The 18,753-nt window shown below is 38.5% G+C and overlaps 1 protein-coding gene and 1 long non-coding RNA gene across 2 annotated transcripts; both read right to left on the bottom strand.

Moving 5' to 3' along the window:
- Window positions 1-8,421: 8,421 nt before the first annotated feature.
- On the bottom strand, window positions 8,422-11,744 carry LOC126604599 (uncharacterized). Its single transcript, XR_007616691.1, has 2 exons — window positions 8,910-11,744; window positions 8,422-8,774 (listed from the first exon to the last, which is right to left on the bottom strand). It is a non-coding gene; the product is annotated as an uncharacterized LOC126604599 (long non-coding RNA).
- A 627-nt stretch (window positions 11,745-12,371) lies between these two features.
- On the bottom strand, window positions 12,372-16,895 carry LOC126604598 (uncharacterized). The gene is made up of 9 exons (XM_050271888.1): window positions 16,662-16,895; window positions 16,481-16,582; window positions 16,326-16,371; window positions 15,991-16,066; window positions 15,507-15,876; window positions 14,519-14,768; window positions 13,937-14,179; window positions 13,738-13,830; window positions 12,372-13,080 (listed from the first exon to the last, which is right to left on the bottom strand). Exons 1-9 carry the CDS (start codon window positions 16,731-16,733, stop codon window positions 12,632-12,634), a joined length of 1,701 nt encoding a protein of 566 aa, XP_050127845.1. The 5' UTR covers window positions 16,734-16,895; the 3' UTR covers window positions 12,372-12,631.
- Between the last annotated feature and the right edge of the window lie 1,858 nt (window positions 16,896-18,753).

The following is an 18,753-nucleotide window of genomic DNA, read 5'->3' on the forward strand; positions in this document are numbered from 1 at the left end:
AAAAAATGAGAACTTGGTATAAAGAAGAAGGGATGCAATTCGTTTGATGGATCCAATCCCTACCAAGCAAAGCATTATATTCAGTCTTGGAGTCGACGATAAAAAATACGGTCATGTGATTGTGACCTGCAATGTTTACCTCTAGAAGGAGTACTCATTTGGTTTGAGACTTGTCACCGACAAAGCTACTCATGGTTATTCCTGAAGGAATGAGTTCGTCGTTGGATCGTCGTAATGCTTTCATGATGGATACAGGTATGATATTGACTGTTGCCCCGCAATCGATGAAAATTTTAGAGATTGGGTAACCTTCAATGTGGGTCGTGACATATAACGGTTTTAAATGTTGAAGATTAGCCGATGAGGGACAGGGAAACAAGATGTCCAAGACTGTTTTAAGTTTATCATCATTGTTTGCTGACTCATCTTTAGTGGTGGTGACGAAATCAACTTGTGTTGCTTCCTCGGTGACCACATCGCCATCCAAGAAACTTGGTTGGTGTGTAGTCAGCTGGAATTCAGTAGGTAGAACATGGACCATGCTGATTTTCATATTTTCAAGGACTGAAAGGCCCATTGGATCCTGGTCGTCGTCTTCTAGTTAGTGAGGATTATAGCATCGTGTGTTAGAGCATCATCAGCCTGATTATTGTGTGTCTCAACATGCTCTTGCTCTTGTGTCATGTAATCCGACCTTGTGTCCTTTTGACTGTCGTCGTCGGGCTTACATGCGCCTGGTGTCTGATTTTGCTCCTGCAGTGTCTTACGAGCTCGTTCCTCATAAGCGATCTGGGCATCCCTTATATCTAGGTAGGCGTCCAGACGTGCCACCTGATCTTTCTCATCGGCCGTTAAACCGAATAAAGATATGGTCGAGAAAACTTCAAAGTGATATCGAAGGTGTTGAAGGTCTTCGAGAGAAAAAAGGAGTTCGGTTATGTCAATGTTCGTGTATGGGTCGACCTCGAAGCCGAGAACCTTAGCCTCGCGTATGTGCTAGAATCTAGCTTTCATTGCTGGATCAGTGGTTTTTTGGATGATTTGTTTAGCATCGGGGCAAGTTAGTGCCAGGTCAAGAGCTTCTTGGCACACCTTAGGTAAACCATACAAATCGTTGGCAGAATATTTCTTGTGAAACTCTTTCATGTATTCCAAAGATTCGCCAAGGAATAGGGGTGCAGATTCTGCCAAACTTTGATTAGTGGCTCTTTCAAAGGTAATGGGGACAATTGGCTTTCGACCTCTTTCTTAAATTGCTCGAAGCTAGCTTTCATCTCCTCAGGCCGAATGAGGAGTTTGATGCGCTTCTCGGACTCTTCGATGGTAGTTTCGAAGTCGCGATTGGTTTCCTTCTGCCCTTGTAACTCAGCCATGATTGTTGAGGTTGGCCGGTCATCTCTGCTCCCCACAGCCTCTTTCGGCTGCCATTAAGTGGCCGAAATAATCTGGGCCGCCTGCCGTCGAGCCATGCAATCTATACGCTGACGTCGACGTTTCTAAGATTTGGAAAGTGCGGTATACATGTCGATGGGAGAATTGTAGTTATACCAATATTGGTCACGTGGTTTAGGCAGCCTGTAGGTTTTTGAATTCGCTGATAAGCTTGAGCTACTAGAATTACGTGAATAATAATCCTCGTTATAAAATGGTGCGTCGAAATCAAGGCACCGTCTAACCGAGGTAGGGTCGTCCGTCTATTTCTTGGGGCCGAGCCTATCAAACACTTTCTAGCGCTGGCCTTCACTAGGTTCCTTTGAAGGTGCCGTCGTGGTCATCGATTGCTCTCATGACGTCGGCGTCTGAGTTTAAGGCTATTTCTCCTTGGGTTCGGTTAATACAACGCATGCCTTACAATTGCTGCACAAAACTATCGACCCGTCATTTTCTTCTTCGCTGGAATCTGACATGGATTCAACTATAGCCAGTCTTAAAAACCCGGTAGGTGGCGCATTGGAAAATAGGTCGATCTTGAGTCGTGGCTAGGAATGTTTCTTTAGGATGTGTTGTACTGGGGCAAACCCGACTTTCTTTTTCCCTTTGCTCTTGGGCAAACGGGCGTCTACCATGCCAACTGTTGTCAAAGGGAATGGATCTCTGTCAACCGTCATTCATTTTTCAAGAAACTTTAGCTTGCCATTGTCAATCCAGCTCTGGATATCATCACGAAATACAACACAATTGTTTGTGGCATGCTTGGTCGAGTTATGATACTTGCAATACGTCTTTCCTTTAAGCTCTTCAGCCTTAGGAATATTATGCCCTGGCCGAAGTTTGATGATCTTTACTAATAACAATTGATCGAAAATTGCTTTGGCCTTTGTGATATCAAAAGTGTAAACTTCCGATGTTTTCGCCGTCTCTTGAATGGCCGAGCGGGTTTTGGCATCCTTGGAATTAATTTGAGTCAATGCCTTGCAAATGTATGGTTTATCTATTACTATCTCAGCTGCGTCCACGCTGATGTACTGAGAATCCTCGCCTTCAGTCGATGCTTAACTAACCATGGGATTTTTGTAAATCGTTCCTAGAGATAGGGATTTCGAGATCTTCTCTTCTCGGAGCAAATAATCATATTGCTCGACATGCTAGGCTAATTCATACATATCCCCAAAGTTTACCCCCAAGAATTTCTTTTTGTACTCCACGTTAAGCTCGTTCAGAGCAAGCATAACAAATTCAACTTCGGGGAGAGGTACTTGGCACCAATTGCTGGCCGATTTAAATCTAGTAAGATAATCCATTAGTGACTCATCAGAGGCTTGAGCCATCCTAGCCAATGAAGAAACTGACATTTCCATCCCTGGCTGATAAAACTGTTCATGAAATTTCTCGACCAACTCCTCCCAGCTTTGGATTGAATTAGGTAGGAGGTTGATATACCATGCAAATGTTGAGCCTGTCAATGAAAAGTTGAACAACCGTAGTTTGTGAAAGTCACTATTAACATCTCCGCATTGCGCAGTGAAACGAGCCATATGTTCTAACGAGGATAAGGATGATTCTCCAGCAAAAAGGCTGAAATCTGGAATCTTGAAACCTTTAGGATATTCGAACTTTTCCACATAAGCTGGATACAGGTGGATGAATTTAGGGAACTTCGGCCCCTTTTTCATGGTCGAATCAATCATCTGCTAGACCTCGGTCACATCGACGGGTGTTGCTTCCACTCTCTGGTCGGATCCATCTGACCTACTACTTAATCCTTCCTTTTTTTCTAAGTCATTCACCTTGGGTCAAGTAGATACTACTTTGGCCTGTAGGGAATTACCTTTAAGTGGAAGCTGCCGAGCCTGATCAACATGTTTCTCTTCAAAGATTTTACTAACTAATAGTTCGAGCAATCTGGTTTGGGTCTGACCATTGCTTTGTATCACTTGAAGCAAACTGTTCATTTTGTGGCCCACTGTCTGGTCAACTTGTCGAGATTGCTCGTCAAGCCGTCTTCAAAGAAACGACCTAGTCGGAGGATCAGAGCCTTCACCACCATCTTCATCGCAATCCTCTACTATTCCTTCAATGAAAACGCATGTGGTTCGGTCGGGTACTTCTGTATTTCGAAGCTAGGCACCGAGGCACACTTCTTTTTCTTGGTGTGTCACACTTACAGCCTTAAGGGTCACACCGACGATAGGATTTCATGCATGTCACATCTCTTGTCCAGGACTCTAAACTGGCAAATCAGTCGCTAATCTTCCCATGGTTGTTTTCTTTTTTACCAATCATGTCTCGATGGTCATGAACTTCGTAGTTTTAGCATTGGGTCCTACGTAGCATGCCAAAATGTTGACCTTAAAAACTACCAAGCCTACGTGACGCGCAGGCCGAGTAATTAGTATACTAACTACGTCATTCGGTTGTATGTGGGGCGTGCCAACTCGTCGACCGAGCTTGACCGAGGAGTAAAATTTGTTGATGTTGCGTTGGGTGCGCGGTTGACTTCTCAATCTTGCGACTACGGCCAAGGAAGGAACACATCTCGGCCTTCAGGTTCTAGAGCTTGAAGACAAAGCTACTAGTTCTGCGAAGTTCACAAATCATCGGCGCCGGATTCGATCACGGTGATTATGTTCGTGAGAGTATAAGCACGTCGAATCGACACCAAAGTATAGGGACACAAATACTCAAAACAAATGTATGTCTTGATTGTGAAAGTGGTTTGGCCGTCAAAATACCGAACTCTAAAACCTAATTGCGAATAACCAATCATAAACCACTCGGCGTTCAATGTGTCGAGTATAGTAACTTGTAACATCTCGTTTCGCCGAGAAGGCTAACGAGATGACCTCTGCCAATAAGGATTCGAAAATCCTTCTCGACCGAGACTTAGATAGATAACCAGTCGGCCTTGTCGTAGTGCTGTTTATCCAAACTGAAGGTGCTTCACGGTCGGCTGATTCTACGACAACAGTGCTGTTTATCCAAACTAAAGATGTTTGCCGGTTGCCTTCACAATGCTGTTTATCCAAACTGAAGATGTGTTGGCGAAAAAGGAAAACAAAAATCTCAAGGTTGTTGAGAGGTTTTGCGTAGAGCGAGAGTTTGCGCAGGGCAGTTTGTGTGTTGAATTGGAGGGGGTTGTTTCGATGTCTTCCCTTCCTATTTATAGCAGCCAACCTATATTGAATCCCAATCACTCCTAGATTAGAACTCTTTTCCATGATCCAACTTTATCTCGGCCAATCCTATTCCTACTAGGACTTTGAATATAACTCGTTATCATGCCGTATTCAATTCCAGCATCCTGATCCTGTTGAAACTCCTTCTCATAACAGGATTCATCCACATCCCCAATTCCCCAATGGGATATGGCCAACTTCGACCGCGCGGCCCATAAGCTAGATAACCCCCAACGACACCTGTACACGGGCCTCTGGGCCGAGAAGAATTCTAAACTCGGCCCAACCAACACTGGGCCGAGAACAATTCTAAACTCAGGCCAAAACAATATTTTTAGGCCCAAACAGGTATTAAGAGCAAAAGGGAATGAGAATAAGAGTGATGGCTGCTTGTCATTGCAGCAGCATTCATTTCATTTATATATATATATATATATATATATTATTAGAGTAGTAGGGTTTTACAGTCAACATTCTTATCTCAATTTAGGAATAAGACAAGGAACACAACCTAACATTGTACTACTCTAATCTAGGCCTTACAGCACATTTTCAATCTCAGCCCTTCATTTGTCTCTTGGTCTTTAGCTTGAGAAAACTAGTCGTTAGCCTATTTACACAAATCTAGTCGTTAGCTTCTTGTTTGTGTTGCTGGAGACTGTTTGACTTCCAACATTGGAGAGTTCCTTTATATCCACATCATATTAGAACCGAAAGTAAAAACTACAAGATTTTACACAAGCTCACAAATCTCCCCATACATATTGGACCCGAAAACAAGACTATGAAAGCTTAACTCAAAAAAATCCAGCAGCATGGAAATTCATACCTCTTTGGTCTCTCATCCTTTACCAGTTTGCCTTGTATTCCCAGTTTTTTAATATATATCTTCGACTTTCACCACAAATTTACAGCTTGTACAATGCTTAAACTCATTCCTTCCCCACTTCCATGTATCTCCCCGTGTAAAACCGCGCGTTAGTAATTGCTTTCCCAAGGAAAAGAAAACGGACCATTCAATCCAACTTAATATGTTGAACCATGTCCATACATCATTATCATTATAACTTGGTCAAATTTTCATATACATATGGTTGGTCGTCTTTTCTATCTTTTTTCAATTATAGTAATTAAACGAATATTAGCAAAGATAGGGTCCCGAAAGATAACCATCGGAGCAAGAGAGAATTGCCTATTTTAATCACAATCGAGTGAGCAAAACAAAGAGGTAAGGAAATCAGGGACTCAAAGTTTATATGAATGACCAACTAAAAAAGTACCTGATCCTAGGGCCCAACGGACTGTCATGGATTCTACTGATTGCAAGTCCTCGACATCTTCTGTTGTCTCTGGTGTCAATGGCTGCAAATTCCTTGTTATATTTTGACCAACCCAATTCCCTGTTGAAAATAACAAATAATTAACCAAAATCACTGCTAGTAACTGAGGGTCTGATACGAAAACGGATTCAAGTAAACACCAGTTAAAGAAGGGGGTGGACTACAGCATCCAGAATGGCAACCATATTCTGCCTAGCTTGCCCTGATAGGTTTTGCACAACCTCATAATAGTCATAGCACCAGAAGCATAAGATGAGTCTCCAGTGGGTTGGAGTGGTTCCGTTCGGAATAAGAGACTAATAGGAGGTAGGGTAGCAGCATAAGCTGCACTGTAATGATAAGGCATTTCATCATTGATGCTGAAAAATTTTGAAGTTTTGCCTTTCAAATCAAGTGAACATAAGATTATTCCACAAGAAAGTGTAACTTATTCAAAACAGAGAAACCAAAGAGCATCTACACTCTCATAAAAACTGAATAGAAAAGCACTGGTTCAAATGAAGCTTTTAGACCTAGCCTCCATATCAATAGGATGATATTGTTACTCATTTTATCCTGATGTATAGAAAGCCACTGGTTCAAATGTGTATTTGGTAGAGACTGAAGAGAATGTTTCATTATAAGCCACTCTTCTCTGAGTGAATCCTTTTGCCACCAACCTTGCCTTAAACTTTCAATATTTCCTTGTGAATCATGTTTTGTCTTGAAGAACCATTAGCAACCTATTGATTTCAAGTTTTCTGCATCTTCAACTAAAGTCCCAATTCTATTTTTGTGCACTAAAACCAGTTCTTCTTCCATTGCAGCTTTCCATAAACTAGAATTAGTACTTTCATAGCCTCTTTAAAACTTGTAGGATCATTTTCATCACCAATATCATATTCTATTTACTGCAAATAAACTATGTAGTCATCTGGTATGGCTGATTTCCTTGTTCTTGTGGATTTTCTCACAACTTGTTAAGGCTCAGGCATGCTTGGTATTGTGATCATGAAGTGTTGCTTGAGAGGGCAATATACTATCTTGAATTATAGTTGGTGGTGCTGGAAGAGAGTGCAGGCTTCTACAAGTTGGTACAATTTCCCACATTTCCGCTCACATGTGCTGCATTAATTGTAGTAGTTGAAATTGAACTTGATCCAATTTGTGCAGGAGCCAATGGTAACAAAATGGAATGATTCATCTCAGAAACATTCTCAATTTCTGATGCATCTTCATTTCTCTCCTCAAAAACATAGGATATGTTACTTGATACGCAAGTTTCCTCATAATTTGCAATGAATATGGCATTGTGACTGTCTGCAATTTTGTATAATGATGAGGACAGTAAAATTGAAAACCTTTTGACTTCTCTGCATATCCAACAAAGTGTTTTCAAATCCAATTTCCTTTCTTTTGGATTGTAGAGTTGGGCTTCACATTTAAATCCCATGTATGAAAGTGCGACAAACTTGGTTTTCTACTAGTCTAAGCTTTAAAAGGAGTGACCTTAACAACTTTTGTAGGCACTCGATTCAATATATAATTTTCATTTTTAACGGCTTCTCCTTTCCTCAATCAAGAAGGAATAGATTTGGATATATTATCCAAATTGTTAAGTTCATCCATAAATCTTTTACATCAAAATGAAAAAAAATTCGGTGGGGGTATCATATGAACCCATTTTATATGATGGGAGTTGCTAGGGTGTTGGGCACTACTCTGTTATTCGCTATTCATGGTGTTATCATAGAAAATATTTTATTTGAAGATGGTGATGGTGCAAATACATTCCGTGCTTTTAACCCAACTCAATATGAAGAAACTTATTCAATGGGAAGATTTCGTGAGACTCTGCTTGGCAAATGGGTCGATTATTTGGGACGTTTTGTGATTGTCGTAGGTCCCTCACTTTCATTACATCGATGTGGATTGCCTCGCGAAATAGCAATAGAGCTTTTTCCAAACATTGTAATTCGTGGTTTAATCAAACAACACTTTGCTTCAAATATAGGAAATCATATATACGGGTCATTATAATCTCATACTTCCTACTATTCTCCATGATAATTCTGATGTTTTTTTATTGACAAAGAGACGAAGAAATAGATTCATCATTCAATTCCACTCTCAGTACACTTGCCATAGAACTCCCCTCCACGATCAAACCTTACTACCTTAATTAGTCTTTCCAATTGTTTTTCAACCTCAATTTTGAAAATTTTAAAACTTGAGATTTTTCAGAAATTGTTACCATGGAGCTTCTCAATATTCATAAGGTTCAACATGTTAAAACCTGCATAACATTATTTTTTTTCTGTGAATTCATAAGTTTGTGATAAAAAAATGCAACATAATGTCATTGTCACACTAGAATCATCGAATCAGCATCACCTTCGAGCAAGACACTATCTATGTATAAATATGAATTCCTTAATTTTGCATAGGCAAGTATAAAAATACATGAGTACATGTAAGGCATCACCTTTAGGCAAGAAAACTTCACATAATTATCATGATCATCATCACTCACTATACATCAGGATATCAGCAATCCCAGTAAACAATTTCTTTGGAAATATTTTTACCTGTTAACGTTACATACTTCTTTATTAAGTGTTCATAATGATACTTGAATCAAGAGATTAGTCCATACACTTTGGTGTAATCAACTAATTAATCGTAATGCATCCGCAGTGCTTAATACTATACAAGGAAAGCTAAAAAAATAATCGAATGTTTTAACGGGTATATGTAGAACTCTAGATGGTTACTTACGCAAATAGCCCCTTCTTGGTACTCCAAAGTGCAAGTCCGAGCAGGGTGCTCAGGTGTACCTCTGTGATCAATGCAGGATTCAAAAGTGGAAAATAATATGACCACATTCAGTGACAATCAAATGACTTGTAACAAATCAAAAAGTAGAACAATATATCCAATTTCTTCCTCAATAACAGAGATTAGAGAGACATACCAAGTTCAAACACACCCCTCTCCAACGGCTCTTCTCTGAAATGCTCTATGATGGAAAAATAAAAAACCAAACGAAGAGATCAGAGAAATCAACAGATCAAACATTTTCTTTTTCCTATCATTTCAGTTTCTCAGGAACCAAACAGAGCAGACACCTTCAATCTACATTTCCTCCCATAATAGACAATCAATGAACCTCCTACTCAAAAACTCAAATTAAAAATATCCTAATTAAACAATGTCAAAATCAAATATGCAGATATTCAAATTAAACCATAATGAGGTGTGTAATCAGATTCAAACATTTTTTTTTTTTTTATGGATTCCTGTCAAACGAAACAATTTGAGTATAGGGAAAAAAAAACCATGAAACCGTACAACCAGAAGAAGACCCAGAAATCACAAAAGAAGAATAACACAATTCTCGAAATCAGAAAAGACGAACAACCCAATTGATGAAATTGATGAAATTTTGCAGAATATTCAATTCCAACTCAAAAGAAACGGAGTGTGTGTCATAAATTATGAACACCCAAAAAATATATGACCTTTCATAACTAATTAAAAGCTTATTCAGGTAGGAACATACTCAAAATAAAGAATTTCTCAATATATACCTGTCAATTCACAAACCACAAATAACCTGGAATTTCAAATTGATAAACTGGCAGAGGAAAAGTTTTGCATCAGGTAATGAAATACTATCAGATTGAAAATATATGACTGTCTTCTTGGTAATCATTCATAGATTTTTTTTTTTTTTCTGTAATTAGATAAATATATTAACCAAAGGAGGGCAAAGCCCCGATCAAAAAGTACAAAGGCTAAAAGGCCAAGGCAACCATCCAAGGGATGTATACCAATTAGAATCAACCATGGACTAAGCAACCTTTTTAAACCCAATTAAAGGGAGTGTATTCAATTTGAATTTTGAAGAATTTTAATTCTTTTAATAAATTTAAGGGTATTTAATCAGGAATTTAAGTGATTATCTGAAAATCAATGTGTATTCAATCAGGATTTTAAGATAGTTTATTAAAATCCTTATAAATCTGGGTGTATTCAATTAGAATTTTAAAAAAGTTTATAACATCCAAGTGTATTCAATTAGAATTTGATTTTAAAGAATTTGAAAAAGTTGAGAAACTAGAGGGAATTAGAGAGATTTTGTAGTGTATATTTAAGCATCTACAAATCTCACATCTCCTCAAGAAATTTTGAGGGAAAACATGGAATCTTTACAAATCAATTACTCTATAAAAATCCATGAATTTATAAATCTATTAAAATATTTCAAATTCCCAATGAATACACCCTCCTAAAATTCTGCATAATTTCTTTCCAACCACACATGTAACAGGCATTTTTTAGAAAGTATTTCTACAATAGAAAATTGAGCCAAAGTGGGTGGATCCCGTGTTGACCTAAAAAGAAACTGAACCAAAATTCAATGGACAACTAAAACTTAGATGCTCTAATTTACAATCTAAGCTAATTGGAGGGTGTAGAGTAAGAATATCACCCTTGCCGGAACAATAAATGGTCGAAAATGCCTGAAATTGGTCGGAAAAAAACTCAGAATCCCCCTAAATTTGAACTCAAACAAACAATCTAAGGTTGTTCAATTGCAAATCAAATCAAAGTGCTTCTCATTGAATTAGATTGGTGTATCTCATTACTTGATCTTTGTTCTTCTTTTTGATACATAATTGCTTAAGATAAAGGATGTCATGTTTGAACAAAAATGATTGAATGATATGCAATCATGCATCTATATCAACGAAATTAACAACGAAGACAAAAGGGTTCAAATTTCTCAAACCAACAAACAAATTAAAGTTAATTATTTATATGTAAAAGGCATTACATCTATATCAACGAAATGTGAATAAGTTGAATAGACTCTCTTTAATGGGATTTTGATTGGTAAATCAGGATGTTTGGTTACATCTATATCAACGAAATGTGAATAAGTTGTGATTGTTTATGCAAGAGAAGATAGATGATGAGATTTTGATTGATGATGTAAAAAGTTGTTTGACTGAGGCACCTTACCCATCCCAATCCGTCCCAAACCAACGCACAAAATCACCCTCCTAATTTTTAATAATTGCCCTCCAATCCAGCCACTGATATGATGGCAGTGGTATAAAAATCAAGTGGAAAACAATTGACTGTATCCCTCCTCAAGATAATGTATGTGGCTTCAGTCGAAATGGGTGCTGCATTTTAAATGCTGTTTGTTGCTGTAAAATCAGTTGAGGAGGAGAATATAATGTTCGAACACCTGCCCAGAGACATCAAATCCACACTACACTCTATACAACCCCTCATCAAACAATATAACCTGTACGAGGGACTGGAAATTTTTGCAATACAGAGGAGGGAGCAAATCTTGTTCAAAAGTGCAGCAAAGTTGGCATGTGGACTTTTGAACAAGATTTGCTCCCTCCTCTGTCTGTATTGCGAAATTTTCCAGTCCCTCTTTCAAGGTTATATATTTTTTTTATGAGAGTGGTTGTAGAGAGTCCAGTGTTGATTTGATGTCTCTGAGGAGGTGTTGGAACGTTTTATTCTCCTCCTGCGCTGATTTAACGGCATCAAATAGCATTTGAAATACGGTTCTGAGAGCACCAACTGCGACTGAAACCAGAGACATATTAAGTAAAACAAAGAGACTCAAAACTTAGTCAATTATGTAAGCTGTTTTTGGCTGAAGAAAGAAGAAGAGAAATTGGAATGGATATACGGAGAGAATGTAAAGTAATCTAGTTTGATGAGAAACTCAGAATGTTATGTAAGTTGTTTGTTGGTTTCAGCACACATGTCACATGTGACATATATATATATATATATATATATATATATATATATATATATACACAACTTAACGAACAGGTTAGGAATTTCACCAAAATGCTAGGAAAGACAATGCGGAAGGCGAGAAGAGACGCCGAATTTTCTACCACATAAGATTTGGTATTCGCCGCCGTCGTCAAAGACGCTTTTATTTACTTTACTCCGCCATGTCGACTGGCTCGGATTGCAGGACTTTCCAAGAAACGATGCTGTCCAATAATTGGTTGATACGTCGACTTCATTTTGCGTTTTTGTTTGGCCAGGGGAAATTTAAATTATATTAAGAAAGTTGATTGATTGAAACGTCGCATGTCATGATGATGCGGTGTCGTTTTACGTGAATATAAATATGAATTACGAATTTATATTTGTTACTGGATAGAATAGTTGCACTTGCACCTGATCTGGTATATTTGGAGGTCAATGTATTACCAATTCACCACACTAGAATTATGACTTGTTGCTTAACTCTAGCAGTAGCAGAGGCTTAAATACGGTAACTAAATTATAATTTTGATGTTCATCATACATCACCATAAAATTTTGGTTTATATGATAACTTTATCTCTATTTCTCGATATTCATCTGTTCGAAGCTGATTCAATAATTTTAAATTTTGAATCTACGTTTGAATTGGACCATCGTTTATATACAACCACAACAATCTAGGGAAGTTGGCTAAAATGATTAGAAATTACATAGGCACACAAATCTCCCCATGCATATTGGACCCGAAAACAAGACTATGAAAGCTTAACTCATACATATTGGACTCGAGGTTCTATGAGACCAACTACTGTCTCACTTGTATAATATACAGAGAACAAATGGAAAGAGAAAGACATAGAGACACTAACCGGAAAATTAATCTGAATCAGAGGACATTTCAGAACGCAGATCCAGTGTTGCAATCATTTTAGACAGCATCTCACCCATGTCTTCCAATTCATCCTTTGCAAAGCCCCAATTTCTAACTAGCTCCGCCCCAGGTGCTCCTCTGGCAATCCCACAGCTACGAAGGCTGCCCAATCTATTCTCTAAAAATGGCAAGACGGCACTGCTAGACCGTAGCCTAGCTGCCATGGGGATGGAATGGATATCAAGTGATCCCCTTGATGGGGAACCAACAATTGGCGTGCTCAAAAGTTCACCATGTTGGCCAACAAGGTTGCCAAAGATTGAAGGAAAAGGCAAAGGTATTGGAAGAGGACATTGAGCCACTGACAGATGGCAGAACATAGGCCTTGTTATTCCATGCTCATAGGCAGCATGGACTGTGTCCTTAACTTCAGAAATTGATGCTCGATGACCTCCTGTTGAACAGAAACAATGAATTAAAATATAATAAGCATTCCACAAGCCTTGTAATTCCACAAGCGACGTTTCAATCAAAGGCCTTGTAATTCCACAAGCACAAAACTAACATTTCCTCTAAAGTAACAAATGAGCTATACCATATACATCAATGAAATGCAGTACAGTTTTAGAGTGTAATCAATGACAGTGAACGTGATAACAAGAATAAGATGGAAGAAGAGCGCAGTTATCACAAGAGCGAAATTTTTGGAGATATTTTTGCCAAGAAATATAGATGGATTTAAGTCTCTCCTGAGTTATCTTGTAACCTCTGATAGATGGTTTTAAGTCTCTCCCAAGTTCCAGTTAACAGATACCACCAGATTTGATTTCTAGTGAATAAAATGTCATGACCAAACAAAAAAAAATAAAAAATTTATAACCTTAAGATTTTAGATCTATTTAACGCCAACGCTCAAAGTTACATTGCTTTAGCCAGTAGCCACTAAGGCAACTAGGCATTCATTAAATTTCATATTCAGAAAATATAATCATTGAACAATGTGCCAAAAGTGCACAGTATGAAGTATCCTGAATGAGCATGTTTAACATTCTCAACGTACTAAAGAAAAAATAATAAAGAAAAACTGGTGCTTCACTGATCTAGAAAGTACCTGATCCTAGGGCCCCATGGACTATCATGGATTCTAATGACTCTAAATCCTCGACATCTTCTGCTATCTCTGGTGTCAATGGCTGCAAATTCCCTGTTAAATTTTAACCAACCCAATTCCCTGTTGGAAATGACAATAATTAACCAAAATCACTGCTAACAACTGAGGGTCTGATACAAAAATCGATTGAAGGAAATACCAGTTAAAGAAGGGGATGGCATTGCAGCATCCAGAATGGCAACCATATTCTGCCTAGCTTGCCCTGCTAGGATTTGCACAACCTCACTAATAGTCACAGCACCAGAAGCATAAGATGAGTCTGCAGTGGGCCCGAGTGGTTCCATTCGGAACGGAAGACTAATAGAATGTAGGGTAGCAGCATAAGCTGCACTGCAGTGATAAGGCTTTTTATCATTGATGCTGAGAAATCTTGAAGCTTTACCTTTCAAATCAAGTGAAGAGAATATTATTCCACAAGAAAGTGTAACTTATTCGAAACAGAGAAACCAAGAGAGTATCTACACTCTCGTAGAAACTGAACAGCAAACCATTGGTTCAAATGAAGCTTTTAGACCTAGCCTCCATATCAATTATGCCAATACTCCTTTTGGTGGGCCATTTAACAACCTAAGCAGAGTTCCTGACAAATAGGATGACACCAGATATCCAAGGGGACAAAGGCTCTAAAATCACAATGTTGGACCAACATGTAAAATGAATCTGAAGAGACTTGAAAATCAATTGAATGAATAATGCATTCAAGAAGTGCAAGATTTCTTACTTGTACTCAATGAGGGTAACCCGACTGGAACAATCAATTTGCATAAGGATGATAGCTTTGAAAATGAAACTGCATCGTGAAGCTTCCTACTAACTCTCTGCTTCTGGCTTCTGGGGTCCATGGAAGAACCAGGACCACGCACAGCATAGAGCAACACTGGAGCATTTGTGTATTCATCTGCAATACTCTCCAGAACATCCACAGCTAGAGGAGAGAAACCTCCTGAGTCATCAACGATGAATTGAAAACCCTGCCAAAACACAAAGACTCAAGTTTATTCATTAAAAAATTCATGTTGAACACCAACATTAAGAGGCTTATGCAAAAAAGGAGCGCTGAAAATTCATTTGAAACTGAAAATACTGGATACTACTTCTACCCTAGATGTTCAGAAGGCTAACAAAGATATACTTACCAAAGTCAGTATTAGCCTGTGCGGCGTTCAGTCTCTAAACAATTGTCCATGTAAACACAGCTTATGTAGTTTGGACAGTGAACACAATTGTCCATAACTAGAAAGACACTATTTATACATGATCAATAGAAAGTACACGTAGAGTATATTTGACAGCAAAAGATGGTTTGTATTGCAGATGAATAATTAATACAACAACAACAAAGTCTTATCCCACTAAGTGGAGTAATTAATGAAGACCAAAAAAGGAGAGTAATTTCACAAATATGTCAAGATCTTTAACACCATAACTTGAATGAAAATTTTAGAAGGACAACAAATTCACTCTTTGAATACTGTCAGCCCTTCCGACTTCAGTATCTACATATGTGAAATATGCATGTACAACAGAAAACGGGGTTGGTGTAGTAGCCGCTATACCAAAGTAGGCATCACACACTCCTTAGAAGCTCACTTAACTAGCACTAACCGACAGCTTTAGAGCGAAACTCAACCCCTCCACAAAACCAACTAAGCCAAGAAAAATGCAAATAGATCAAAGTAAAGGAGAATGGTTTGTACGACAAAATATACCTGAATATGGTCGCACTCTTCTACGAAAAAGCGAAGCCTCTCACTAACCTCTTCTCCCTGTAAACCTGCTGATAAGGACTCTCTTCCAATCCCGTAATTGTCAAATTTCTGAGGATCTACCCACAATCCACTCAATTCATATAAACTCTGGGGATGATAGTGAACTTTTGAAAAGTCAGTCCAGTACTGGACCCCATTTTCTAAACTCTCCACTTTGTCACTGTCATGAATTTCTCCTCGACAACTCTTCCCCCCAGCATTGACACCATTTCCAAGAGTCAAAAGATTCACCTGCTCTTCCTCATACAAACTTTGTAAGAACAAATTCTTTTTATGAGGCTCGGCGACTTGAGTAGTAACATTACCACCCCTACACATTGGTCCAGGGGATAATAAATTCATATATACAACAATAAAGAGAGCATATATGGTAACACATTCAAATTCACAATTTTTTAAAGCCCCAATAAAAAAAGGGTCTGACCATGTGTAAATGTTTGATGATGCAGATGAACTCTCATCGTACAACGTGCCACGTGTACTCATAGACCCGAGGGAACCTGCAACAGGCAAAAAGAGTGAAAATTTACGACTTCCATACATTCTAGGGCTCGTTTGGAAGTGACTAAAGCGCTTATAGAGAAAATGCTTTTGGTTCCGAAAGCACTTTAAGTGCTTTTTCCAGGATTCACTTGCTTTTTTACTAAGGATTGGTTTCGAAAACATTTTTACCAAAAGAGCTTTCAATCTTTTCAAAAGCACTCCAAACGAGCTCCTAGGCCACCAAATACACAAACCCAATTGAAGTTTTAAAAGTACCTTGAAGATCAACCGAAACGAGGCGGGGAGTGTAAGTCACAGTGCCCTGTTCATGTCAAAATTCACCAGTCTCGTAAAGAAAGTGAACCATAAGCACAACAATTGATTTAAACTGTCTAAATTGTATAAATTGAAAAACTACAAAATCTGCAAACCTGGTGCGTCTCACCAGAGCGGTAGAGCACGTCCATGTTCAAAGACTGATTCTTGAATACCGGGTCGGAGTTAGGGTCCTCCGCCAACCCAAGTAGTTCATCCTTCAAACATATATGAATATGCTAAGAAATTTGCAGAAAGAAACAGTTAATGGGTTTTTGAGTAAAGCTGTACAAGTACCTGGAAGTTCCAGAAATGGGAGCCCACGAAATTTGCAAAGCTTCCAACTTGGAGAGTGACGATTTCTCTCATGGTTCCGGAACTAGAGAGAAGGGGTCGGACCGGAGGGAGGGAAGGAATCTGGAGGCAATCCTCGGTGAGTCGGTTAGTAGGCCACGCCGCCACGCAGTTCTTAACTTGGACTATTTGGGAGCGTTTGTTGAACCGGATCTCGCACTGGATTAGCTGTAGGACTAAGCTGACTGATTTAGATTAGATTAAGCTGGACTAACTTAGTAAACCGTTTGATGCAATGTCGGACTAAAAAGAAGGATAATAACAAACTATAATATTTTATATTTTTTAATTCATATCTAATAATATTATATTAATTAATTCTATCTTTTCTTTTTTTTCTAATAATACTCTCCCTCTCTTTGTGGAAGCCTCCATCCTTTTCTTCCTCGTTCTCTCCGTCCCACACTCTCCTTCCCTTTCCTCTTTTTTTTTTATTAACTGCCAAAAACAATTAAGAATAACAAGATTAACCGATGAGACTGAGAGACCTCCAAGTCTACAAAAGCAACGACAATTCCTCCACACCCACACAGAGTCGCAGACTCACACTGAAACCATCATATCCAAAACCGTGATCGCAGCTCCTTCCTGCAATGGATTTTGCACCGCATGATCTCGGAGGTTCGAATTGAAACGCGGTCGAGTTCGAGTCGAGCTCGGATCTTGGCGGAGCAGAAAGAGAAGAAAGCGAGGAGAGAGGAAGAGGGGAAGGGGGAATTGGCGAGGGGGAATGATGGTGGCTCTCGGCGTTTGTGAAAACATAAGAGCAAAGGAAGAAGCCAATAACTCACAGAGGGGCTCGCAGGGAGGAGGAAGAAGCAGGTCTTAGCAAGTCCCATGGTTTGGGGAGTGCCTCGCTAAGAACCTTTAAGGAGGCCTTTAGTCCACACGAGTCCCCTTTAGTCCCACTTAACTTAGTCCCAGCACCTATCAAACATGGGACTGTAGTCCAGTCCAGTCCAGTCTCTCCTAAAGAGGTGAAACAAACGCCCCCTTTATGTACTGAATTAACTAGAATTAATTCTTGTAAATTAATCGGCCAACGACATTTTACACTTTGAGATGATTTTTAAATTGAGTAAGGAAGCATCAATTTTCTCACGATGTCTCCTAAAATTTTGAAATTATATCAATTTGCATTTTTTGTATATTTATTCATTAAATTGATGAGATTTTTAGGCTATATAGTGCAAATATAGCTTACATGTCAATCGAGTTACGAGCTACATGATTACCATGTTATCACTTTAATGAACATTTAAATAATTTATTAGATAAAATGTGTAAATGGATACAATTTCAAAACCTAGAAATATGAGAAAATTAAAATCTTGTGGCTTCTATTAAAAATATTCAAAATATGAAATGTGCCAAGTGTAGTTAGCCCTCCCGCGATTTAGGGCAAATCGTTTCAAAAAATCGGTCTGGAGCTAGGTAACTGCCTAGGCGGTCCTAGCTGGCTCCTAGGCGGTTTTTATTTTTTAATTTTTTTTATTAATTGTGTGTTTTTTTCTTTTTTGGTTTCATGGTGGTATACTTATGGAAATGGTGTACCTAATTTGCAAATGATGGATTTACTACAAGTTCATCCAATAGTGAAACGAATTAGAGCACTTTTGAGGGGATACATATAAAGGAAAGAAATAAACTAGATACAATAAGGTTAAATAATTTAGTCTATATCCAATCCAATGCAAGGATCATGAACAAGAAGAATTTAGTCTATCATCCAAGAATCATCCTCATTATGATTATATGCTTACTGTTTTTTAAATATTGAACTTTTTTTATGTATATACTTTGTGTATTCTTCTACTTCTATTTTTGCATTTTATCATTCTTTTATTATCCATACAATTAAAGTATAGTTTTTTTAGGTGTAAATAGACACTTATTTACAAGATATATAATAAATTTACATAAATCCGCCTAGACCGCATAGGCGCCCGCCTAGCCGTCTATGCTAGACCCCCACCCGCCGCCCGACTAGCGCATAGTATTTTTTAGAACCTTGCTTAGCACACTCTTCCACTCC

This window comes from Malus sylvestris, chromosome 15 (assembly GCF_916048215.2).
Source record: "Malus sylvestris chromosome 15, drMalSylv7.2, whole genome shotgun sequence".
In the NCBI taxonomy this organism is placed as follows: domain Eukaryota; kingdom Viridiplantae; phylum Streptophyta; class Magnoliopsida; order Rosales; family Rosaceae; genus Malus; species Malus sylvestris.

Coding starts and splice junctions, on each gene's coding strand:
- LOC126604598 (XM_050271888.1), bottom strand. CDS start 16,733: ATGAGAGAAATCGTCACTCTCCAAGTTGGAAGCTTTGCAAATTTCGTG. Junction 16,372..16,480: donor GCTCTGGTGAGACGCACCAG/GTTTGCAGATTT, acceptor TGACATGAACAG/GGCACTGTGACTTACACTCC. Junction 15,877..15,990: donor TCATCAAACATTTACACATG/GTCAGACCCTTT, acceptor ACCAATGTGTAG/GGGTGGTAATGTTACTACTC.